A 24,539-nucleotide genomic window follows, 5' to 3' on the forward strand; every position below is an offset into this window, starting at 1 on the left:
AGATGTGTATTTTCTAAAATGCGACTTTAATTCTTTTTAAAGGCATTTAAAATCTTAAATTGGTGTGTATGAATGAATGAATGAATGAGTGAATGAATGAATGAATGAATGCCACAGTGTGTGTGTGAGGGTCAGAAACAACCTTAGGGATTCTGTTCTCCCTTTCCACTGGGGGATCTTGGGATTGACTTCAGGTTGTCCAGTTTGCTTGGCAACTGCCTTTACCCTCAGAGCCATTTTGCCAGCACTATGATCATGTAACTTTTTTAGTGGGCAGTTTGAAGCTTTTCATGTAAGTGCTTATGTTGGAATGAGTAGATTGGGTGGCGAAGGGCATGGTAGAAGTTATTTCGGGAAAAAAGTTCAAATTAAACAGCATAATCTTGGATTTTCCCCTAATAGTTAAGTATTCATGCATATGATTGAATTCTGTGAAAGCATCTCTCAAACTTAGGAGAAGTACAGAAAGGAAATGAGAAGACTTAAAGAAATTTCAGTTAGGTTGTAGATTTGCTTAATCTAGTATTCACCAAATTTAGAGACTGGAGTCCTTTTTAGAACATGCCTGTGAGTACCTTATTGAACATCAGCTTGTCACTTAATAGATTCAAGTTTCTGTCAGCTAAGGATGACCCTCCATCAGTGACAGTTAGTGGGGAAATAGTGTCAGGGCAAAAATGTCTCATTAGAAAGTATCAAATTCAGTGATTTACCGTAGTCATTAAGCTGTGCTTTGAAAGGGGGAAGATGGTGGAGGGGTCATAGGAAAACAGCCTTTGAGGTAGCCATCATTATTTCAAGTTAACTGCTGTCTTTTGTTCTTTTTTATGTTTCTTCTGATGAATATATTGATAGCTGCATACCTAGTATTCAGGATCATTTAAACAAGTTTATTTTCAGGTATCTGGAGACTTGGATAATCTAGATGCTATTCTTGGTGATCTGACTAGTTCTGACATTTACAACAATCCTGTATCTACAAATGGCAGTCATCCAGGGACCAAGCAACAAATGTTTGCAGGATCTGATTCTCTGGGTAAGGAACAACCAGAGTTTTTCTTTTTTGAGGGAAGAGGTGGGGTAGAGGAGGTTGAGACATGGTCTTGCTGACCATGGAGTTCCAGGCTGGCCTGGCACTCAGCATCCTCCTATCTCCAACTCAGCAGTACTGGGATTATAGACCATGCCATTACCAGCTGCTATATTTGTTTTTGGAAACATAGTTGCATGTACTCTTACAGGAAGACAAGGGTCACTTGTAACTTCAAAACACATATTCTGAATTTCAGTTTTTTTTTTAAATTTTATTTTGGTTTATTATTTTATATGTATGATTGTTATACATGTATGATTGTTATGCCTACATGTATGTAAGTGCATCCATGTCGTACAGTGCTTGAGGAGGCCAGAAGAGGGCATTGGATCCCCTGGAACTAGAGTTACAGATGGTTATTAGCTGCCATGTGGGTGCTGGGATTCAAACCCAGGTTTTCTCCTAGAACAGCCAGTGGCTCTTAACCGCTTAGCCATCTCTCCAGCCTTTTGTTTTGTTTTTGTTTTTTGAGATAGGGTCTCACTATATAGCTCCAACTGGCCAGGAACTCACTATATAGACCATTCCAGGCTGGCCTCATTCCACAAAGGTCTGCCTGCCTCTGCCTCCACCTCCCAAACACTGGGATTAAAAGCATGTACAACACCTGACTGACTTGTCAGTTTCTTATACTTATGGGTTAGCTATTTTCCTGTTCTTTCCTCTTTTTTAAAAAATAACATGTTTTGGCAGGGCGTGTTGGCACATGCCTTTAATCCCAGCACTTGGAAGGCAGAGGCTGGTGGATCTCTCTGAGTTTGAGGCTAGCCTGGTCTACATAATGAGTTCCAGGCCAGCTGGGACTACAGGGAGACCCTGTCTCAAAAATACTGCCCCCCCCAAAATTACGTGTTTTGTAGTATGTGTGTATGTGCATGCATGTGCGCATGTGTATGCCATGGCAAATGTGTGGTCAGAGGACAATTTGTCGCTCCCTTCCCCCTTGTGGATTCTGGGGATGAAACTCAATTTTTAGCTTGGCAGCAGGTATCTTTTACCTGCTGAACCATCCTGCTGCTGGTCCCTTTTATTGTTTAAAATTCTCCTTTCTAATTAATGTGTCAGTAACCATGACACAGAATCCATATCTGGGTACTGTGGCAGATGTTTTTCTTAGCTTCAGAAAATTGGATTAAAAAACCCAAACTAGATTAAATACTCATTGTTCCATTGTTTGTGCTTAAGGAATCATGTGTGTGTGTATGTGTGTGTGTGTGTGTGTGTGTGTGTGTGTGTGTGTGTATGTGTGTCTGTCTGACTGTCTTTTTGAGACAGGGTCTCTTTATAGCCACAGCTGGCTTGGAACTCACTATGTAGACCAGGCTGGCCTTGAACTCACAGAGATCTGCCTACTTCTGCCTCCCAAGTGCTGGGATTAAAGGTGTGCGCCACCTCGAAGAATCTTATTTAACCATGAGAATTTTCTTCATTGTTGTTCTCCTGGTCTTTACGAAAACTCTTCCCTGTTGAAATATGTTTACTCAGCACTTTCTCAAGGGTTTGTTGTATCAGCTAAAAAAGAATAATTTATAGTTATCTAGAATAGTAGTTACTGATTTTCACTTGTACTGTGTGATAAACTGAAATAGATCAGTCACATAGGTTGGAAAAATGAAAAAGGTTAGGAGTAAAATTCACACTTCATTTTCTGTTTGAAAAGCAACTTAACTATTTACATTTATTGTAAATTTGTAAACTGAGAATGTGCTTATGTATAATATGTTAAAATCTCCAGGATTTTAAAACATTAGAGAATTTTCTTCATCTTTCTTCATGGTGCTAGGGATCTGATCCCAGGGCCTCATGCATATTAATTAAACATGTGCTCTGCCACTGGGCTGCAGGTCAGCTGTTTCCAGTGTGAAGTAGAGCACGGCAGATGACCATATTTGGCTACAGAAGCATGTCTGGCACTTCAGTAAATGCTCGATTATTGTTTCTACTTTATTTGGAATTCAGGCTTTTTCTTTTTCTTTTTTGGCTTAAGAGTTTATTTTGTAAAGGAAGACGACTGGTTGTTTTTGTGAGAAAGACATTTTTGTGTGGGGATTGGTGGCGTTTGTTTCTTGCACTGGATTATTTAAATACATGCATTGTGCTCCTGTGTTTTCAGCAGGTTTGAGAAGTCCACAGCCTGTGCTCTCTGTTCGTCCTCCATACACCCGAGCAGTGTCTCTGGATAGCCCGGTTTCTGTTGGCTCAAGCCCTCCAGTAAAGAATGGCAATGCTTTCCCCATGTTACCAAAACAACCCATGTTGGGTGGGAATCCAAGAGTGATAGAGAGTCAGGAAAATTATGGAGCAAATATGGGTAGGTTATTTCTAGTTAGTGATTGTGATAAAACATTTATTTGAGAAAAGTACATTTAAAATACTGAATGCTATTTAAATATTGCGATCAAGTAATGTTTAAAAAATACAGTATTTCTTTTTATAGATGTTTCTCATTCAGTCTAGGTGTTGATTTTCTAAATTCTTAATAATCTATTGGTTTACGAGATTTTTCTAAGCTGTAATGATTATATGGGAATAGTGGCTTATACACTCTTTGTAGTTGGCCTGTTCTTAGGATGGCAGAGTGCTGTGTGCTATCCACTCTTGTGGCGCTGTCCATGTAGGAAGGATTCTGTTATGTGGTAGGAAAACCCTGATGATTTCTACCTATTTTAGCTGGACCAAACAGAAATGTTCCTGTGAACCAGACCCCTTCCTCAGGAGACTGGGGCTTAGCAAACTCAAAGACCAGCAGAATGGAACCTATGAGTTCAAATTCCATGGGAAGACCGGGAGATTACAGTGCTTCTTTACCAAGAACTGCCACAGGGAGCTCAGTGCCTACCTTGCCACTTCGATCCAATAGAACCCCAGGTGCAAGGCCAATGCTGCAGCAGCAGCAAATGCTTCAAATGAGTGAGTTGTCCCTTTCATTAAGAATTGCGTGTTTTATGGTAATTTTTACTATTGGCTTATTTGAAAATTCTTACTCTCGTTTTGCTTCTCCAGGGACTGGTGAGGTTCCCATGGGAATGGGGGTCAATCCCTATGGCCCAGCGGCACCATCTAATCAACCAGGCTCCTGGCCAGAGGGCATGCTGTCTATGGAACAAGGTCCACATGGGACTCAAAATAGGTAGGGCTTAATTTTGTGACTGTAGGAAATACTAGCATTAGATTTAAAAGTCTGAACAGGAACAATTCTGAAAGACAATGTGAAAAACTGTCTATAATTGAGATAAATGGTTGCCATCTGCTGAAGCAGCAAGCTGTGGAAGGAGACAGAACTGGACAGTTTATCTACACAGTTCACCTATTAAGACTGTTCTGTGCCTAGACTTCCAAGGGCTTTTCTGAACACGACTGTCTTCATAGTGATAATCTCCTGAGCAAGGGAATAAATTAGCAACAATTGGTAAGGACATGTTTTCACTGGTTTTATAAGAGATGTTCAGCAGAGGGTATGCATCAGTGTCTCTGAAAATAAATTAAAAAAAAAATATATATATATTTTGAGACAGGGTCTCCCTGTAGCTGCAGCTGTCCTGGAACTCACTATATGGACCAGGCTGGCCTTGAACTCACAGAGATCAGCCTGCCTCCGCCCCCGAGTGCTGGGATTAAAGGTGTGCGCCACCATGCCTGGCTCTTACTACCTTTTTTAAAAAAATTGTTTTTAAATTTGTATGTGTGTGCGTGTGTGCACATGTGTACTAGAGCACACATGACAGAGGACAACTTTTGGGAGTTGGTTTTTGTCTCCTACCACTTCGTGGAGCAGGGGGCCTTTATTGTTGCTGGCACTTCACATCACACTCCAGGCTAGCTGGCAACAAGCTCCAGGCTGATTCTCTTGTCTCTGTCTCCTGTATTGCCATGGGTATTGCAGGATTACAGATTTGTGCTATTGCTTCTGAGTTTTTACATGGGTTCCAGGGATTGAAATCAGGTTGTCAGCCTTGTGGGACAAATACTTTTACTCACTGAGCCATCTCCCTGGCCCCTTTGTGTGCGGTTGCTCACATCTGCGATTTCAGGGCTCAGAATTTGAATAACCTCATCTGCTGTTCTGCTTTATACACCAGACCACCTTATGAAAGGTGCTGTTCACAAATGTGTTTTTGAGGGGACTGGAGAGATGGCTCAGTGGTTAGAGCACTGGCTGCTCTTGGAGAGGACCCAGGTTCAATTCCCAGCATCTACATGATGGCTGACAACTGTCTGTAACTCCAGTTCCACAGAATCCGACGCCCACTTCTGACCTCCATAGGCGTTGCACGACACAGGTGCACTTACATGCAGGCAATACATGCATACACATAAAATAAACATAATAAAAATAAAATATTTTTTATAAAAAATGTGTTTTGGGGACATTTTATAGTGGCTGTTGTTTTTTTTTTAAAAATTTTTATTTTCTGTGTATGCGTGTATTGTCTGCATGTAGGCAAATGCACCTGTGTCATGCAATGCTGGCAGAGGACAGAAGAGGCTGTTGGATCCTCTGGAACTGGAGTTAAAGACAGTTGTTAACTGCCATGTGGGTGCTGGGATTCGAACCCAGGTCTTCTGCAAAAACAGTCAGTGTACTGTTAACCGCTGAGCCATCTCTTCAGCCCCTAGTGGCTGTTTTTTAAAAAAATATTCTATTTTTGTGTATGAGTGTTTTCCCTACATGCATGTAAGTGTACCTGTGTCAACCAGTGTCTGTAAAGGCCAGAAGAGGGTGTTGGATACCCTGAAACTGGAGTTACAGATGGTTGTTAGCTGCCATGTGGATGTTGGGACCCAAACTAAGGCCCTCTATAAGAGCAGCCAGTGCTCTTAACTGCTGAGCCATCTCTCCAGCCCCAGTGGCTGTTTTTATTTACATGGTGCATGTAGGCATTGTGTGAGTCTCAACAGTAAGTAGGAGAGATTGGGGGATGTGAGTTTGAGGCCAAGACTTTTTCTCAAAAAAACTCAAAACCTAAATAAAGCAAAAGAAAGCAAGAATTATACTAAGAAAAGCTTTTCAGGACTGGAGAGATGGCTCAGCAGATAAGAGCACTTGTGGAGGACTAAGGTTTGGTTCCTAGCACCCACATATAATTCCAGTTCCAGGGGCTCCCATGCTCTCTTGAACCAATGCAGGCACTGCACCCATAGAATGTACACACAGTCTCCGTGGTTCAGGGAGTTGAGCCCAGTTCCTCACCAGTGTTAAACAAGCAACCTACCACTGAGAGTCCAACAGCATTAAAATTGAATGCAAATCTCTTTCGAGGCCTCTTCTTAGAAATTCCTTGGATGATCTCCTTGGGCCCCCCTCTAACCCAGAAGGCCAGAATGATGAAAGAGCACTGTTGGACCAGCTGCACACACTCTTAAGCAATACGGATGCTACAGGCCTGGAGGAAATTGACAGAGCGTTGGGTATCCCTGAACTTGTAAGTCAGGTAAGTTGCTGTTAATAAGGAAATAGACAGTATGTGCTTGTGAACATATTTGCATATTCATGAAGCCAGACACACAATTGCCTGTATGTATGCCTTCATACTACTTCTAAAGACAGTGCCTTTTTTGGTACTACATGTGTCACTGTATTCCTAGATGTCAACATTGAATTTAGAAATATACACTATGACGATACTGTTTCATAAAGTTGACACATTTTAGGCAAGAAATGATTGAATGAAGCAACTACATATTTTTTAAAATGCTACTTATTTTTATAGCTACTGTTCTTTGGTAAATAATGATTGTATGCCTAGGGGAGGCAGGCTGTTACTGTGTTAGTTTAAACAGACTAGTTATATTGGTAAATGTTCTGAATATCCTCATCGTCTGTTTCTATTTATATACTCATCTTAGGAAATATGCCATTCACAAATGTGTTTTTGAAACATGAATTTGGTAGTGGCTGCTTCTATTTAAACAGTATGTGCACAGTGTATAGATTTCTGCAACAGCAATAAACAGAATGGAGAGCTTCTCAGTTACTGTTAGGGAGATAGACATATACATAAGAAATCATGGGAATGTTGCAAACACAAAGAATTCTTTTAAAGGTTTATTTGTGTGTGTGTGTGTGTGTGTCTGTCTGTCTGTCTGTCTGTCGGAGTGTCTATGTGTATGCCTGTACCCACAGAGACCAGAAGAGGGCATTGCATCCTCTGGAGCTAGAGTTACAGGTGGTTGTGAGCTGTCTGACGTGTGCTGGGAACTGAACTCTGGTCTTCTGGAAGAGCAGCAAGTGCCCTTAACCCCAGAACTGTCCCTCCAGCTCCCATCAGAGTTTTAAAAATGGAATGGGGAGCACTTCTGTTGTTTCAGGGGTGCAGTGACATCTGAGCTGTTACAGAAGAGCATGGTGAACTTGATTTTGATGTCTGAGGGATGCACAGGGACCAAGAGCTTGGTTCCTCTTTTAAGATGGCAATTTATTCTCACCATGTTCTAGGTAGTGGTCGCCATTTAAAATCCTGGTCAATGCAACAGATGCAAAACCAGCTTAAAATCCTCTAATAGTGGCACAGGGGAATTGTTAGTAACTTGTGGGCCTATAATACTTTTAGATATAAAAAAGGTACATATGTAAATGTTCCTGAGTATATGTATATGCTTTAAAAGGGTGTCTTTATGAATGACATCATCATTGCCAATTATCAAAAGCCTCACTTGTGGAATTCATTGTGTATCCCAGGCAAGCCTTGAATCTAGGGATCTTCCTGCCTTAGCCTCCTGAGTAGTGGGATTACGTACATACACTATCATGGTTGCTTTTTAATCATCTTTTGTTTAATCTGTAAATTTAGTTTCATCTGTTATAGTGAAAATTATTTAGCTCTCCACTGATGAGAATTTAAATTGCTTCTCATTATTCTCTGTCACCAAATAATCCCTGAATTGCTTCTGTGTCTTTCATTGATTCAGCTGCTTTGGATACAATCTAAGAGAAACAAAACCAAAAACCCAAAACTAGTGGTTTAAAGTGTGCATGTTTTAAAGATTTCACTCCTTATTTTCAGGTTGTTCCATTGAAAGATTGTGTAGTGACCCAGGTGTAGTCTCAGCTACTCGGGAAGCTAAGTCAGGAGGATCACATGATCCTAGGAGTTAAAGCCCAGGTTGGGTAACTTGGTGAGACCTTGTCTCAGAAGTAGAGAGTATTGTAGTTGTTTCTAAACAGAATACCATTAGCTCTTCAAAGCAGCAGAGATCTAGATGTTTACAATATGATATCTGCAAATGAGATAGAAATGATTGAAACAGGAAAATTACAAGTACTAAGTAAATGTCATCAGGAACGGAGGAACTGTCTCATAATGCCAGCAGCTGTTAACAGAATGGCAGGCAGAGGTCAGAAATAGGAGTACGGAATGGCTGGGTCAGTCCTGTCAATACTGGATTCTTCAGTAGGTTAGGTAGGTTCTCATGACCTCTGAAATTCTATACTGCCTTTTTAGTAGTCAGCAAGAGAAAGGATGTTAATGGGCGTGGTTGGTTTGCCATACTTCACATATAATTGGCTTTATTAAAGGATATCTGATAGTCTGGAGAAGGGGGAGTTGGCGGGACAAAGTAGAAGCATGAACACCAGTTACTTCAAGAGTCCCAGAAAGTCTTGCAAAGGTTCACGGGAATGGAATGTCAAGAGTGGAAGGATATACCACCACTCTAGAGGAGAGCCTGAGAGGACGTGGAGCATGTATATGATTGTGTGTTTGCTACCCAAATACATACTTGAAAGGAGGGCTGGAGCCTCATTGTTGCTGGCTTGAGTTATGGGGTAGCCATGCATCATGGTACAGGGAAGATTGAAGAAAGCAAGTTCTTTTTCCTTTTTTTTTGTTGGAGGTAGGGGAAGAGGTGTTGTGGATTCATGATCTCTGTGTTTTAGATATTAACTTTGAGATGCCTGAGACATCCAAATAAAGATGTTAAATATTTCATTTTCATAAGCCACAGAGATGTTTGAAGTAGGAAGGAAAGTTTGATATCTAGTTATCTGTGGCTGAGAGTCCCTAGGTTGGAAGTGTATCAAGGGAAAGAAGAGGGACTGGAGAGATGGCTCAGTGGTTCAGAGCGCTGGGGATTGCTCTTACAGAGGACCTGGGTTCAGTTCCCACCACCCACATGTAGAGGCTAACACATGTCCTTAATTCTAGTTCCAGGAGATCCAACACTTTCTTCCAGCCCCCATGGGCATCAGGCACGCACGTGGCCATACATACACGCAGACTAAACACTCACACACATAAGACAAAATTTAAAAAGATAAGAGAGCCTGAGATGAACCCTAATGAATGCTGGCAATCATCCAAGGAAAGTAGGAGAAAGAACGTGGTGGGGGTGGCATAGCAGGTTTGCAGGCTGCAGTAAAGTATGATTTAGGACCAGACCTAAAGGCTGTTGAGTGCATGCTTGGAGAAGGTGAAGGTGGACATAGCACCTGACCTTCAGAACATGCATTTTTAGTTTTTCTGTCACTTGATACATGTTATTGTGGCATTTAGAAAATAGATACCGTGAGCACTTGAATGGCTGGATCCTTACGAGTAGTGATGGATGACCACCTCTAACTTTTAACTGGGGGATGAGAAGTTTGTTTTTTTTGTTTTGTTTTGTTTTGTTTTGTTTTTCAAAATCTGTCATTACCCTGATCATTTTTTGCTACCCATAAATTACATGAGAATTTATTTAAAAAAATTTTTAAAGGTGATGCCAATTTCTATTTATTTGTTTTTATGTGTGTGCTTGTGTATATGTGTGCATACACAGGATCACCTGGAGAAGTCTCCATTCTCTCCTTCTATTGTGTGGTTTCCAGGGATCAAACTCAGGTCATCAGACTTGGTGGCATGTGCCTTTACCCATTAAGCCATCCTGCTTGCCTGGAAATTTTTTTTGTAATGTTACATATATAGTATGTGGGGGGAGGGGTGTGCCATGGAGGTCAGAGGACAACTTTTGGAAGTCACTTCTTCCACCATATGGTACCGAGGGATGAAATGCAGGCTGTCAGGCTCGATGGCAGGTGCTTTACCTGCTAAAGCACCATGCCAGCCCATAATTTATTTTTCAAATTAGTTCCTCTGTACTTGCTACTGAAAATCAAAATATATATTGAGTTCTTTTTAGTGCAAAAATTTGAAAATCCCAAAATTATTTACCCTCATGATTACATTCAAACCAAACTACCTGGTAACTCTTCTTATGTCCCATCACGTTACTGCATCTCAGTACTGCAGACTTCAGTTCTCAAGAGCACAGGAGTGCTTGAGACTCATTGCTAATTCTTTGAGTAAAATCAAAGAGTAGAAAAAATATTTTTAAGTCATTTCTTTGTTTTCACTACAGAGATTCCTTAAAGATTATTAGAGATCGGGTAAGATGAGACCCCCAACTTCTCCCTCCATCCCCCCCAAAAAAGAGCTGCGTATGGTGGCACATACCTTTAATCCCAGGAGGCCGAAGCAGGTGGATCTCTGTAAGATCAAGGCCATCCTGGTCTGTATAGTGAGTTCCAGGCCAGCTGGGGTACAGGGAGATCCTGTCTCAGAAACAAAGCAAAAAAAGAAAAATAAGTTACAGAACTCGTATTACTATAGTTTGCCCTAGCATAGAGTAGCATTCTCAGCCCACTGCTGTAAATTACCAGTAAGAAACAATAGTGTAAGATTTATTCCTAAATGAACTGTTGGTCTAAATTATCCCCTACTATGGTGTGCTCAGAAGGGTCCCATCCATGATACATGCAAAAACTACAGGCACATTTGAAGGCATATTTCTTGCTTCTCTCTGATCTACTTAAGACCAATGTCACTCAGTTCTTTTTCAAGTCAGTAATATCTGTTGCTTAGCATATACTGATAACAGTGTCTGGACCCCTTTCTGCCTGTAGCCTCCTCTGTGCTCCCACAAGATCTTCTGGTAGTAGGGAAGGGAGCTTGGTACTAGGGTTGAGAATGATTCTGTGATGGTCCTTTACTGTTTCTGGATGCAAGCTTGCTGAATCTTTGGGGGAATATCTTCCTAGGATATCTGAAAGTATTTGGGGGAAAGGAACCAAGGTTGGGCTGAGAATTTGTGATAGCTCCTGGCTGTGTTTTGGGAGTCTCAAAAACTCAAAGTAGCCCAGGTAAAATTATGTAGTCCTAAAAGACCCTAAAGTCCCCAAAGCAATCTGAGAATGTATTGGTCACAGTGATTTTGATTTTCATGTGCTTGGTCTGAGAGGTCCGTCTTTATTATATAGAACTCGGATCTGGAACACACAGTATTTAAGCTATTTAAAGTATTGCTGATACTTGGCTCTGTTTTTTTTTTTTTTTTTAAAGAATGTTTGGTTTTGGTTGCTTTCTCAGATATACATCATAATTAATTTGTGCTTGATGTTTAAGGGACAAGCTTTGGAGCCCAAACAGGATGTTTTCCAAGGCCAAGAAGCAGCAGTTATGATGGATCAGAAGGCTGCACTGTATGCACAGACGTTCCCAGCCCAGGGGCCTCCAATGCAAGGGGGTTTTAATCTTCAGGGACAGTCACCATCTTTTAATTCTATGATAAATCAGATTACCCAGCAAGGCAGTTTTGCTCTCCAAGGAATGCATCCTAGAGCCAACATCATGAGACCAAGGACAAACACCCCGAAGCAACTGAGAATGCAACTTCAGCAGAGGCTGCAGGGCCAGCAGGTAACCAGCTTGGCTGTGGCTCTCAGTGGCTTTTTCCTTTGGCCCCACTTTGTTTAGTTTGTTTTCAGGCTGTGTTCCTCAGAGCTCTTATGACTGGCTCTCCTTTGCCAACCAAAGAAATTCCTTTTGCTCTCACTTCTATGTAAGATTTTATTTGTACAGATGGTTCTTTAAGAGTATTTGTGTTAGAATTAGGTAACTTTCTATAAGTATATTCCACTTTACACATTAAAAAGTAAAATTATCATCAGCCAGCAAGATAGCTTAGTGGGAAAACTTCTGATATTCCAAGATAGAACTTCCATTTTTCCTTTGTTTCTTAATCCCCACCTGCTTTAAAATCTTAATTCTTTGGTTACACAAACCATAACTTCTGATCAATGTGCTTATGAAATATGGAGCTAAGTCACTTGAGTAGCTAAGTGAGTGGATTTAGAATCCTGTGAACAAGAGTCAGTCATATGACTGTTCATGAAGTCACTGTAGGACTGGGAAAACTGTTTCTGTGAAGCTTATGGTCTGTTTTTATTTATTTTTTTTTAGGTCTTTTTGAGACAGGGTCTACCTATAGCCCCAGCTGGCCTGGAACTTGCTATGTAGACCAGGCTGGCCTGAATTTCACAGAAATCCATCTGCTGGCTTCTGCCTCCCAAGTGCAGGGACTAAAGGCATGTGCCACCATACCTGGTCCTTTTATTTATTCTCAAATTTTTTTTTTTCTTTTTAAAATTATGTTTGTGGGTGGGTATGTGCAGGTACCCATGGAGGCCAGAAACATTTGATCACTTGGAGCTGGAGTTAGAGGCATTTGTGAGCTGCCAGACGTGAGTGCTAGGAATCGAGCTTGGGTCTTCTACAAGAGCAGTACAGTCTCTTAACCATTAAGCCATCTTTTCATCCCCACTTTTTATTATTTTCACTAATAGTAACTTAGGGAAAATTTTATTCACTGTTATTCTGACCAAGTCAAGGCTGTTTCTTCAAGTGCCTGAACAACCCCAAGGAAAATCTGACTTAAAAATTTCTTCTAATTTGTTTTTATTTTACGTGTTTTGCCTGCATGCATGTAGGTGTAGCACATGTGTATAGTGTGGTGGAGGCCAGAAAAAGGCATTGGATCCCTTGGAACTGCAGTTATGAAGAGTTATGAGCCCCCTCGAGGGTGTTAGGAACCAAACTCAGGTCTTCTTCAAGAGCAGTACACAGTCTTAACTGCTGAGCACTGTCTCCAGCCCCAGCATTACCTTTTTGGTGATTCACTTTAGATGTGGTTTCCTAGTTCAGTGGCTTTGGAGTTACATTGTACTAGATGGTACTGGAAGTTTATAAAGCAGATTGGGGCTCATGAACATGCTCTACTTGTGTCCTAACCAATGCATCTCTGTTTAGTTTCTGAATCAGAGCCGACAGACCCTTGAAATGAAAATGGAAAACCCCACTGGTGGTGGTGCTGTGATAAGGCCCATGATGCAGCCCCAGGTAAGCTCTTAGGAGAGGAAGAAAGTCTCCACATCCCAGCACAGGGCTTGGTTCTCACTGTGTTTGCTAAACAAATAGAGTAATTCTGATTTTTTTTTTTGTACGAGATTTGGTTCTTTATTTTTTATGCATATGAGTGTATTGCCTGCATGTGTGTAAGTGCACCCATGTCAAGCAATGCCCTGGAGGACAAAAGAGGGTGTCGGATCCCCTGGAACTGGAATTACGGACAGTTGTTAGCTGCCATGTGGGTGCTTGGAATTGATCTTGGGTCCTTTGCAAGAGCAGCCAGTGCTCTTCACTGCTGAGCCATCTCTCTAGCCCTCTCTTTCCTTAATCCTCTTGTTAGCAGTGAGGGCATTAGGGAGGAGGGGTTACTTGATTAAAACCTCCAGTAAAATCAAATTCCCTGTGTGCTCAGTTGTTATGTTGAGATAATCTCTTAGCTTTGGTGTAATTTAAAATAATAACTGTTTAAATGCTTCTGTTCCTAGATCACAAAACCACATGTTCATTGGGCAGCTATTAGAAGTTACAAGTCTAAAGAACCAAAGATAATACCTAATCTAATTCTCAGTGACAGCCTTTGAGATAACTGATTATGCTCTGGCAAAGGCTTACAACAGCTCTAGCCCTGTCAGGATGGAAACAGAGTTAATTCCTCAGTTTGTGGGAGGCATTGGACTATGGGACAGTCCTCCACTGTGGTTAAAAATACTGTTTATAAATTTTTTTCAAAAATATACCCAATCTGCATTATCTTAGGCCTCCTTGGAAGTACTGGTATTTGTATTTCCATTGTAATCAGCATCTTGTGTATTCTGAGTTGTGAGGCCTTCCAGATTGGTTTGCTTTAGATGATCTTCCTCTGCTGGTAGCTCCACATTAGCATCTTTTATTCTGTGATCCTTTTCACACCTTAGTTTCCTCTTAGCTTCTTCCTTTCCTCTACCTCTCCTTCTAGGAGGCATAGAGACTGTCAGTCTTCTTAGGTCCCTGCCTGTGTGTGTAACCCCATCTTTTCCCTCCCTCCTTTGGAGGATTTCCTTCATTCCTCTATTGCTCTCACTCAGCACATTCTCAGCCCCTGTCCATACACATATTTCTTCTTTTTTGAGACAAGGTTTCTTAAAAGCTGTGCTGACCTTGAACTCCTGCCTTTATCTCTCAGATTCTGTGATAATTATTGTGCTTTATCATACCTGAATTCTTTTGGGGTTTCTGAGATCGAGTCTTCTTACGTTAGCTTGGGTTGTTCTCAAATTCCCAAGTGTATTATAGCATACCAAACAGCTTTTTTCTTGCTACGTTTTATTTTTATTTTTTGTGTATGAATTTTGCCTGTGTATAAGTGCACCATATGCATACAATGCCCATGGAGGCCAGAAGGTGGCGTCGGAGCTCCTAGAACTGGTTATAGACAGTTGTTAGCTGTCATGGGGGTGCTGGGAACTGAACTTTGGTCCTCCAAGAACAGCCATCTTAACTGATGAGCCATCTCTCTAGGCCACTCCCCTCCTTTTTTTTTTTTTTTGAGCCTCTGTTGCCCAGGCTAGCCTTGACCTACGAGGATTAGTTCTTTTGCCTCAGTCTTGTTATGTACAAGCCACCATATCTGACTCAGAAAGCTTATCATAAAGAATCACACATTTTATTTTTCCTTTAATTACAAAAAGATACTAGGGATTTTTTTTTTTCTCTTTGATACTTCATATATTGTGGGGCAGTGTATGAACTGTGTTGTTTGGTTTTCTCTGTACACATGTAATTGTGTAGCTTTCTTGGCTGTTAACAGGGCTTCTTAAATGCCCAGATGGTTGCCCAGCGCAGCAGAGAGCTGATGAGCCATCCCCTCCAGCACCCAAGAGTGGCTATGATGATGCAGCAGCCACAGCAACAGGCCTTCAGCCCGCCTCCGAACGTCACTGCATCCCCTAGCATGGATGGGGTTTTGGCAGGACCTGCGATGCCACAAGCCCCACCACAGCAGTTTCCTTATCCACCAAATTACGGTAAATCTGGCAGATTATATCTTCCCCAGGGTCATGTTTCTAAGGACAAAAACTTCACTAGGTCTGTTACATATAAAAAAATATACTGTTTGCTCCAACGGACTGTTTTTACAAGAAAATTGAAGAGTAATGGAGGACTGTGGCACCCAGGTGATAGAGCAGGTATATGTTCTCTCACAGCTGAGTGTTTTTTCAGGGCTTCTTTTTAAAACCTAAGAAAAAGATTCTTTTTCCCAAATGAAAGTTCTTTCCTGTCCTTTCTTTCATATCCTAGTGTAGTAGATTGCTGTGTACTCAGTCTCTGAACATTTGTTCAAGCCAGTGGGAGGGAGCCACTCTGTGGACCTTACATCCCCTTTCTTGGTAACTTGGGCACTTAACAGCGTTTCAGTTTAGCCTTTGCGAGGTTCTGGGATAGGCTGGGCTAAAGGTGTCTTATTGGGGACAGAGCAGATTTCAAGATGCAGCTCTGCCCTCTGAGAAGGAGTCTTTCTTACACAGAAAAGTCATTGAAGCAGCTGCCCTCCAAGTTGATGAAAATGGTTTTTCTTTCTTACCAAGTCCACAGCTTTGGTTGTCATCTTGGTGAGAACCAAGGGCTACCAGAGCAATGTTGTAGAACTTTATCCTCTCCATCCCACTTCTAATTCTAGAATAGATGATTCTAGAATGTACAAATTCTAAGGATGTAACATAGCATTTGAACAGTTTAATTTCTATTTTGTTCTTCAAGGAATGGGACAACAACCAGATCCAGCCTTTGGTCGAGTATCTAGTCCTCCTAATGCAATGATGTCATCAAGAATGGGTCCCTCCCAGAATCCCATGCTGCAGCATCCTCAGACTGCACCCATGTATCAGTCTTCAGACATGAAGGGGTGGCCAACGGGAAACTTGGCCAGGAACAGGTAAGGAATAGTGCCAGAAGTCTGGCCTGGGAAATTAATCTGGTTGTTTCTCAGATACACTTATTTGGATGGGGACATCACAAGTCCTGGCCTCGTATTAGAAAATATGTCATTTGACTTATTTTGTGATTCCTTTATACCATGCCCTTGTCTATTAATGTACTGAGTAGAGACAGCTCTGAAAACTAGAAAACAAGCTGTCAGGAAGTTTTTCTCTGATGTTTCTTGCTTATTAGAGGGACATTTGGCAAAACTGGGATAGTTTGTGTGTGTATGCCCTGTGGTCTAAATTGATTGGAGATAACACCACCCTTGTTTTGTAGCTCCTTTCCTCAGCAGCAGTTTGCTCCCCAGGGGAACCCTGCAGCATACAGTATGGTGCACGTGAACAGCAGCAGTGGTCACCTGGGACAGATGAACATGACCTCCATGCCCATGTCTGGCATGCCCATGGGTCCTGATCAGGTATAGGAATCTGTTTCTTACCTTTCCTAAGAAATTGCTTTTCTTCTTTGTATAGAACCAGAACTCTAACTATAATCTAAAAGTCCTCAGTAGATTTTTAACTTGGATTTTTTAAATCTTTTAAACCTTTTAAAAAACAGTGTTTAAAAACATCAATTTTGGGGGGCTGGAGAGATGGCTTAGTGGTTAAGAGCAGTGACTGCTCTTGCAGATGACCCGGGTTTGATTCCCAACACCCACATGGCAGCTACAAACCATCCTTAACTACAGTTCCAGGGGAATCTGAAGCCCTCTTCTTACCTCTGAGGCATTGCATGACATGGGTGCACTCACATACATGCAGGCAAGACACTCATACACATAAAATAAAAATAATAGCCAGGCATGGTGGTGCACGCCTTTAATCCCAGCGCTTGGGAGGCAGAGGCAGAGGCAGAGGCGGATCTCTTTGAGTTTGAGGCCAGCCTGGTCTCCATAGCAAATCCAGGCCAGCTGGGGCTACAGGTAGACCCTGTCTCCAATAAAGTAAAATAAAAAATAAAATAAATCAATTTTTTTTTGATTGTTTGAGTCATGGTCTTACTATGTAAGTCTGGCTGGCCTGGAACTCAACCTGCTTCTGCTCCCTGAGTGCTTGAGATTAAAGGTGTGTACCACCACACCCAGCAAAAATCACTTGAAGGCCTAGCTTTTAGATATTATAGGCTCTGAAAAGTCTGAACCAGTTAGCCTGGCAAAACATAGGTCTGTTTTATGTTGTGCTGAACCCATGTGTTACTCAGGTTTTTTTTTCTGGTTGTCAACAGAAATACTGCTGACATCTCTACTGGGCCCTCTACACTGTACAAATGAACACTGCACAAGGATCATCAGGAGGTAATGAAGCACTGTTCAGGCATTCTGCTTGGAAGCAATGGTCAGCTTGATCTCCCCTGGTGTTCTACCTGGTGTCATTTGAACGGGACTGGATCTTGAGCTGAAGCGCACTATCTACCTGATTCCCCTGCTTCTATGTCCTGGTGTTCTGCCTCATAGGGATGTGATTCTGGAGACTGGGAATGTTCATCATCACAACGCTCCAGTGTCACTTCTTTCTGCCTTGCTAGCCAAAGTCTTTCAAATAAATCTAGGTGGGCTAGGGTTTCTCTAGTGCCGTATTGGACAAAGAGCATAGTCCACCTTCAAGTGTTTTTGTCACTAGCAAGTAATTTTGTGTTGACTTTCTGTCCAGTAGAATTGCATTTCTGCATTCTTCTCCTCTGTGGACGGTTGTTGAGTTGGCGTTGTCTCTAGTTTCTGTTGTCCTAAGTTTTCTCCTGATGATTTTCATTTAACCCTAATGTCCTGTAATACTCAAGGATTTGTCATTGATGTTAAATGGCTTTGCAGAAGGGAAGATGAGATAACAGTATTTAATTGCAGCAGTGGCAAATTAATATGCTAACGTGCAGCTGAGTGCACTTTATTTAAAAAACAATGGAGAAATGCAATATTCTTGAGGTCGTGAGGAATGGTGGACCACATTCCTGGTTTTTGTCTGCAGTAATGTTAGACAAGAACCGTTTTTGTTTGTTTTTAAAGTACTGGTGTCACCCTTTGCCTATATGGTAGAGCAATAATGCTTTTTAAAATAAACTTCTGAAACCCAAGGCCAGGTACTGCATTCTGAATCAGAATCTTGCAGTGTTTCTGTGAATAGTTTTTTTTTTTTTTTTTGTAAATATGACCTTTTAAGATACTGTATTATGTAAAATATGTATATACCTTTTTTGTAGGTCACAACAGCTCATTTTTACAGAGTTCGTGAAGCTAAATATTTAACATTGTCAATTGCAGTAGGCTGGGAGCAGAAGAGACTTCCTCAATCCCCTGGCCTGGGCAGGAGGGGAGACTGCAGCTTATCCTCCTCACTCTTTTCAGTCTCTTAATCTAAATACTTTTTTTAAAGTGATCATTTGTTTAGATGTAGACATTTGAATTTTAAAAAATTCCTCTACCAGAGAACTACGCACTTTGTTAATTTTGGAGGAAAGGATATGGGGAAATGAGCTTAAAAAAAAAAAAAAACTCAGCAATTATAAACAACAAACCAAGCAATTAGATCTCAAAAGGAGTCTTGAATTTAAGAGTTTATAACTTAAGTGACAGTTTTAAGAAACTTGAGTGTTTCGTGACTTTGGTTTTCTAGGACCTGCGGCCCCGGGTTAGATCACAGGCCTCACGTCCTTGCTGTGGCTCTGCTGTCGGCTCAGCTCTCCAGCCATTCTGCTACCGTAGTGTCTCACTACCTCTCTGTTAGAACAGTGTCATGGTTATTTTGAAGGATCTCAGAACCAGACTGCTAGTGCTGCCATGCTTCTGACCCACAATCCTAACAAATCTTGGCACTCAAGCCTCTGCCCACCCCCCTTTTTGTTGCCTGTTTTTGACACCTGTCCTAGTCCGGTTGGAGTAGGGGAAAACCAAGTTTAATGCTCTTTATTTAGGGTCCTCTTAGGTTCAGACTGTTGAATGAAATTTGGTTAGTTGGAAATGTCTGCTAGCAAAAACAAAAACGATGTAATATTCCAGGAATAACTGAGGACCATTTGGTTTTTAAACATGATACATTTAGCTAATCATTCTAGAGATTTCTGAAGGGAGTATGTTTTGTTGATATAAACAGTGAAGTCTGTATTTCCAGAACTATGTCTGGTATGGACTTGTTTTCCCAACAGCATGGCCATCATTATGGGCTCTGCCTTCTGAGCGGCCCACTGCCTCTAGCTTAAACAATCCTAGATTGCAGATCTGTAAGCTTCCGTTATGTCGCTCAATGCTTGGCAGGTGATACCTCCTGTCTGGAGACAGAGGAGGCACAGCAGAGGGAGTCTCTTTTTCAGCCTTGTTCTGTCAGGTTGAGTGTGTCTGAGCCTTCCTTGCTTAAATTGTGTGTCTGTGTGTGTATGTGTCTGTGTGTGGGGGGGACAGCTGGTGCTCCTGCCTTTCTTAACTTTTAAAAATCATTTCAAACAACTTTGTGATTCTTTCCTCAGTATCCCAATTCCAGGCTAACTGGATGGCACCCTCTTTTTGTATGGGGAAAAAAATGAAGTTTATTATGTTTGTATATTTTCTACTTGTTGATTTTTATTGGTGCAGATTCAAATTTTGATTTTCTTTTAGTGTGAGAATTTTTTTTTTTTTTAACTCTTACTGCCCTTTAATCTTCTTTGGATGTTTCTTTGTGCTCCTGCTGCCTACCTCTCCTTACCTCCTTCCTGAGCCCTTCTAAAACCTCGGTATCTTTTGGGCAAACAGTATAAGTAATCTTTTCATCTGCTTTTAGAATGTGGGATGTTTCCAGTTCCTACTTTTTTTGCTGCATCCAAAGATCTATAAATAAATATTTTTTATGAAGATCTAAATGATATTATGGGAACATGTTTTTTCCTTCAAAAATAAATAGAAGCTGCATTGTTGATGTTCGTATTATAATGCCATTTCCTAAATTGTGTACCTGGATCAAAGGGTCTAAGTATCACTAACAGCCCTACTTAGTTCATCAGCATTCAATATCTGAGTTGGGGCATATAGCGGGTGAGTACTATAGAAAGTTAATTGGCTTGATCCACAAGATACTGCTTTGATTCAGAGGTAGATGCAGCTGGAATGTCCAAGGAAGGATTGCCAGTTGCCCACATGCCAGTCCAGGTCCCTTTTTATCTCCAGAGTCTGAGTTTTGTTCCCAAGTAGGGAATTTACAGGAGCAAAATCTCTAGGCTAGTTGAAATTGTGCTCTTGCACCAAAGGAACAGGGGTTGTCCCTTCCAAGGCAAGTGATCTCAAAATGAGCAGGTGTTTTCCTTTTCCTGCCTCCTCCCCCTTTTCTCTTCCCTTTCAATCTATGGAATTTTGAAGAAGATGGAAATGTCATTCTGAGAGCAGTAAATTCTCAGGAATTGACGTACAGCATTGAGAATGAATTCGGGTTCAATCCAGTTTACACTGTTACTTAAAACATTTGAAGTCATTCTTTACACTGCAAGGAATTGAAACCACATGTGGGTGACTCAGAGATGGGGTGGTAAGCTATGAATGCTTTGTTGACCGTTTGGATGTCCTTGCAAATAAAGGTTCCTATTTAAAATCAGAGCCTAAGAGCATGCTTTTTCTCCTCTCTTCTTAACACTGCTGGATTAGGGGTAGAAGAGAGGGTTAAGGAATCCTGTTTCAAATAATGGGAGCAGTTTCCGTGAAGATTACAGCCTGAACCTGTTGGGGGCATTTGAAAAACAAGACTATTTAGATACAACTTGAGCACCCTCTGCTGAGAGGGGGGTTGGGATGGAGACTGAGGGCTCCCCAACTTCTTCAGGTTTTAGAATTTTGACAGCCACACACATATCCTACCCGATACAAAGAAGAGTCAGCTAAGGTGAACTGCCTTGAAATTAAGATTTTATAAATGGAGTCCCAGAGCGAGTGTGAGACTTACCTGTGATGCTCCTAAATGCATGGTACATTTTAATCATTAATTTACAACCATCTGCTTCCCTTTAAAAATCCTCTCAACTGAAGACATCTCCTTCCAAAAAGGCACGACAGTATCTTGAATGCTTAAAGTTAAAAAAAATAAAAGCAAAAAACTCCCGAGATAACCTTTTACAAAATTCAAAGATTTCTTCATACCAATGGCTAGTCCAGTTGCTAGGGGTTTAAACACAGTACGACAATACTTAAATGCTACAAAATTCTTTACAAATACAATGTCATTAAAACATGGAACACACATCAACTTGGTTTTTCAGTACCTTAAAAAATGTCAGTTCTGGGATGAACAACAAAAGAGTGAATCCTGGATGGAACGGTGTCTGGGCAGGAGCAGAAATGTCCACAAGTGCAAGGGGGTTTCTTTTACACTGGCCACAGAGCGTTTATTGACACCACCACTCTTGAAAATTGGGATTTCTTATTAGTGAGACTCTCTAAAAGTTCCCATGTTGGTTACATGTAAATAGTCACATATACACTGAAGGCAGCTTCTTTAGAGGCAACCGGGCATCGTGCTAGGTAAAGGTTACTGTTTTGTGCTATTAACTTATTGTCAGACTGTGCGCTGTCGGCAGCACCTGTGAGTTGCCCTTATCCTTGCTTTCTTCTTTGTGATGAATTAAAAGAGTAAGGTTAAAACAAGCCCCCCCCGCCATGATTTTTTAAAAGTCCAGCAACTTTGACCCATGGAGGAAATTTCCATGGAAATCAGTACTTTTTCCCTTTTGAGCCTCTCAGAGGGCTTGTGGTAACTTTTGGAAGTGAAAACTCATTCTATGTAGGTGGTGCGGCTTAATCCAAAGCAAAGCAGGGCAAAAATGGGCCTCCGGAAGTTGCTGCTCCAGACTGCTATCCTCCAGGAATTCCACATCAGCCAGGAGCAGGCCCTGTCTCTCAGGCAGCCTGTTTCAGCATGGGTCTGCTGGGGATCACACGGTTTTGCACGGCTTGTGCAGCCACATCAAGCCTCTGGTTTTGGAGGTCCGTCTCTGTGGCTGCTTAACCTTCCCAGCCTTCCCAAAGCTGTCCCCTGTAGAGCAAAACAAACTTCTCAGCCTTTGATTATCGTGCTACTTTGGAATTGGGGGTGTGTGTGTGGACATTTTGAGACAGGGCCTCCCTGTAGCCCCATTTGACGTGGAACTCACTATGTAGACCAGGCTGGCCTCGAACGCACAGAGATCCACCTGCCTCTGCCTCCCTAAGTGCTGGGACTAACTAAAGGCATGCGCCACCACACCTGGAGTTACTTTGGATTTTTAAATCAGTCCTAGAGTGGCATAAGTTCTGCTTCAAGGATATAGCTGCTAGAAGTGAGTATTCCTAGTCCACGTGAAAGGAACTGTTCCACCTCATTTCTCAATGCTTAATGCTCACTTAGCCTCAGTGGCTGGCAAAGGTGGCATTTAAGGGTCTGGATAAAATCATGGCTAAAGGAGAATGTGAGATGTACATTCTGGAAGCTGGTTCATTTAATTACTATCTTCAGAAAGCCACAGATGTTCATTTGCATGAAAGGTTCGAATAGACCAGAGGTCACACATGACAGCCACTGTCTCCACATGGCCTCACAGCTGTTTAGAAATCATGTCATGAGGGCATTCTACTGCTGAGTGTATGTACCAGTTAGCGCTTCTGCAACCACAGCCTTCAAGGTATCTTGACAGCTCTAATACTTAACCGCTTCTCAACCTCTAAGACAGCTCAAGTTTCTAAGCACAGATTATTATCGAGAACAGCAATATAGTAGTCTGAAATGTATTCACATGCTAGCTTACAGGAAAGACAACTTATTACTGCTTCCCTTCTCAGCACAGGAACAGTGGGGATAATAAAGACATGGCATGCACACGCAACAGCTCTGGCAAAAGGAAGTAAGTTGGGCTGCGGTAAAGCTCAGTGGTAGAGTGCTTGCGAAGCTAGCATGGGTGAGCCTTGGACTTAATTCCTAGTACTGAAAAAACAGTAAAACAAAGCAAGCAAGTCAGAATCAGATCTCTTTGTAACTGGTTCTTAACTCACAGTGATTTGGAAGAAGGTCTCTTCATTTCTGGCCATTTTCGACGCTGAAACTGCCTAAGGTTTCAAGTGCCAAAAGGAGAATGACTGTTAATCATCACCAAGAAAGAAAGCCTCCCCAAAGAACTATTCAAAGAAGGTCTCTGAGGTGACGCCTGTCACTAGTGGGTCACCCAGGCCCCAGGCAGACTGAGAAAGGACAATTTCTCAATAGGTACAAACCTCACAGACATGAAACTACAGGACAGGTCAAGATGGGGGAACTTACCTAAAGCTTTAGTAACAAAACCAAATACCTGTATTGCTCATAGCTTCCTCCATCTTTAAGTCCTGAATGGGGGAGAAAGGAACAGAATGGGAACAGGTAGTTTAGGGTAAAGCTGCACAGGCATTGACAGGCTTTATGATTGTCGTCTAAGGAAGAAACACCCAGAACCACCTTTGGCTTTTCATAACAATGCCAGGCTGTTGCTAATGTCCCTTAGTCATCTCCTAGGTGGCCTTGTAGACTGCCCACCTGCTGTCCCCCATTAGCTGTGCTAGCATAAGCCATCATTCTGACCTTTGTGGCAGGGACACAGGCACAGTATGGGCACCAGTGCCACAGAGGACTCACAGCCAGGGCCTGTAAGAGGGCTGGAGACCCTGTGTGTGCTGTGAGGAAGAGTTCCTGGGGATGTGGTGGTGTCATCAAGTACGTGGGCTTGGGAGTCAGCCAGTGGCTTCATTCATTGCTAAGGACAGAGTCACCTCATAGGGGCCATCCTGAGAATGTCCACTAATGTACATAAAACACTGGGTATCATGCCTGGCACGTAGCATGTGAGGGGTATGTTAGGGAGTATCAGTGCCTTGGTAGCCACACTTGCCCTTCTCACCTCATAACCAAAACTGATTGGCACACCTGGATTTTGTCTGCTCAGTGTGCCACTTTCCTGATGGGCACTCCAGGCATCTTCCTACATACAAGTAGAAACTCCCAAGACTTTCAGTGACCAGAGGTATTGAGCCACTGCATTTTGTTAGGGTAGTAAGCACATGACAGTCGTAAGCACATGACAGTCATCCTTTTAATATATATATATATATATATATATATATAGTTTTAATTTTATTTATTATTTTTATTTTATGTGTATGCATGTATTGCCTGCACCCATGTAAGTGCAGTGCTACTCTGGCTGGCCTCAAACTCAGATCCACCTGCTTCTGCCTCCCAAGTGCTGGAATTAAAGGTGTGTGCCACCATGCCCCACAGTGTTTTCCATCTTAAAACATCTAGTTGGCATCCTGAACTTAGAACTGCTGATTTTGCCTTGTCCCAACAAAGCCTCGTTTTCTGATACCTTTACGTCTT

General features: G+C 41.8%; 2 protein-coding genes across 11 annotated transcripts in view; one reads left to right on the forward strand and one right to left on the reverse strand.

Annotated features, from left to right (window-relative positions):
• Ncoa3 (nuclear receptor coactivator 3) overlaps window positions 1-21,905 on the forward strand; it is a 100,354-nt gene extending 78,449 nt beyond the window's left edge. For 2 of the 4 annotated variants that reach the window (XM_008827454.3, XM_029560803.1), the window contains 11 exons: window positions 901-1,036; window positions 3,207-3,404; window positions 3,764-4,003; window positions 4,097-4,223; window positions 6,354-6,525; window positions 11,473-11,766; window positions 13,156-13,245; window positions 15,041-15,257; window positions 15,991-16,165; window positions 16,489-16,630; window positions 17,437-21,905. In XM_008827454.3, coding sequence (XP_008825676.1) covers window positions 901-1,036; window positions 3,207-3,404; window positions 3,764-4,003; window positions 4,097-4,223; window positions 6,354-6,525; window positions 11,473-11,766; window positions 13,156-13,245; window positions 15,041-15,257; window positions 15,991-16,165; window positions 16,489-16,630; window positions 17,437-17,448 — 1,803 coding nt within the window. In that variant the 3' untranslated portion in view covers window positions 17,449-21,905. The remainder of the gene's footprint in view (window positions 1-900; window positions 1,037-3,206; window positions 3,405-3,763; window positions 4,004-4,096; window positions 4,224-6,353; window positions 6,526-11,472; window positions 11,767-13,155; window positions 13,246-15,040; window positions 15,258-15,990; window positions 16,166-16,488; window positions 16,631-17,436) is intronic. The other 2 variants (XM_029560804.1, XM_008827455.3) reach the window with 2 other exon arrangements.
• The window catches only part of Sulf2 (sulfatase 2), a 108,761-nt gene continuing 105,489 nt past the window's right edge, over window positions 21,268-24,539 (reverse strand). For all 7 annotated transcript variants that reach the window (XM_017796725.2, XM_017796724.2, XM_029560806.1 and 4 more), the window contains 3 exons: window positions 23,479-23,512; window positions 23,186-23,239; window positions 21,268-22,193 (listed from right to left, as the gene is read on the reverse strand). In XM_017796725.2, the coding sequence (XP_017652214.1) occupies window positions 22,163-22,193; window positions 23,186-23,239; window positions 23,479-23,512 (119 nt within the window). In that variant the 3' untranslated portion in view covers window positions 21,268-22,162. The remainder of the gene's footprint in view (window positions 22,194-23,185; window positions 23,240-23,478; window positions 23,513-24,539) is intronic.

Source organism: Nannospalax galili, unplaced genomic scaffold (assembly GCF_000622305.1).
Source record: "Nannospalax galili isolate Female #2095 unplaced genomic scaffold, S.galili_v1.0 scaffold492, whole genome shotgun sequence".
Lineage (NCBI taxonomy): Eukaryota > Metazoa > Chordata > Mammalia > Rodentia > Spalacidae > Nannospalax > Nannospalax galili.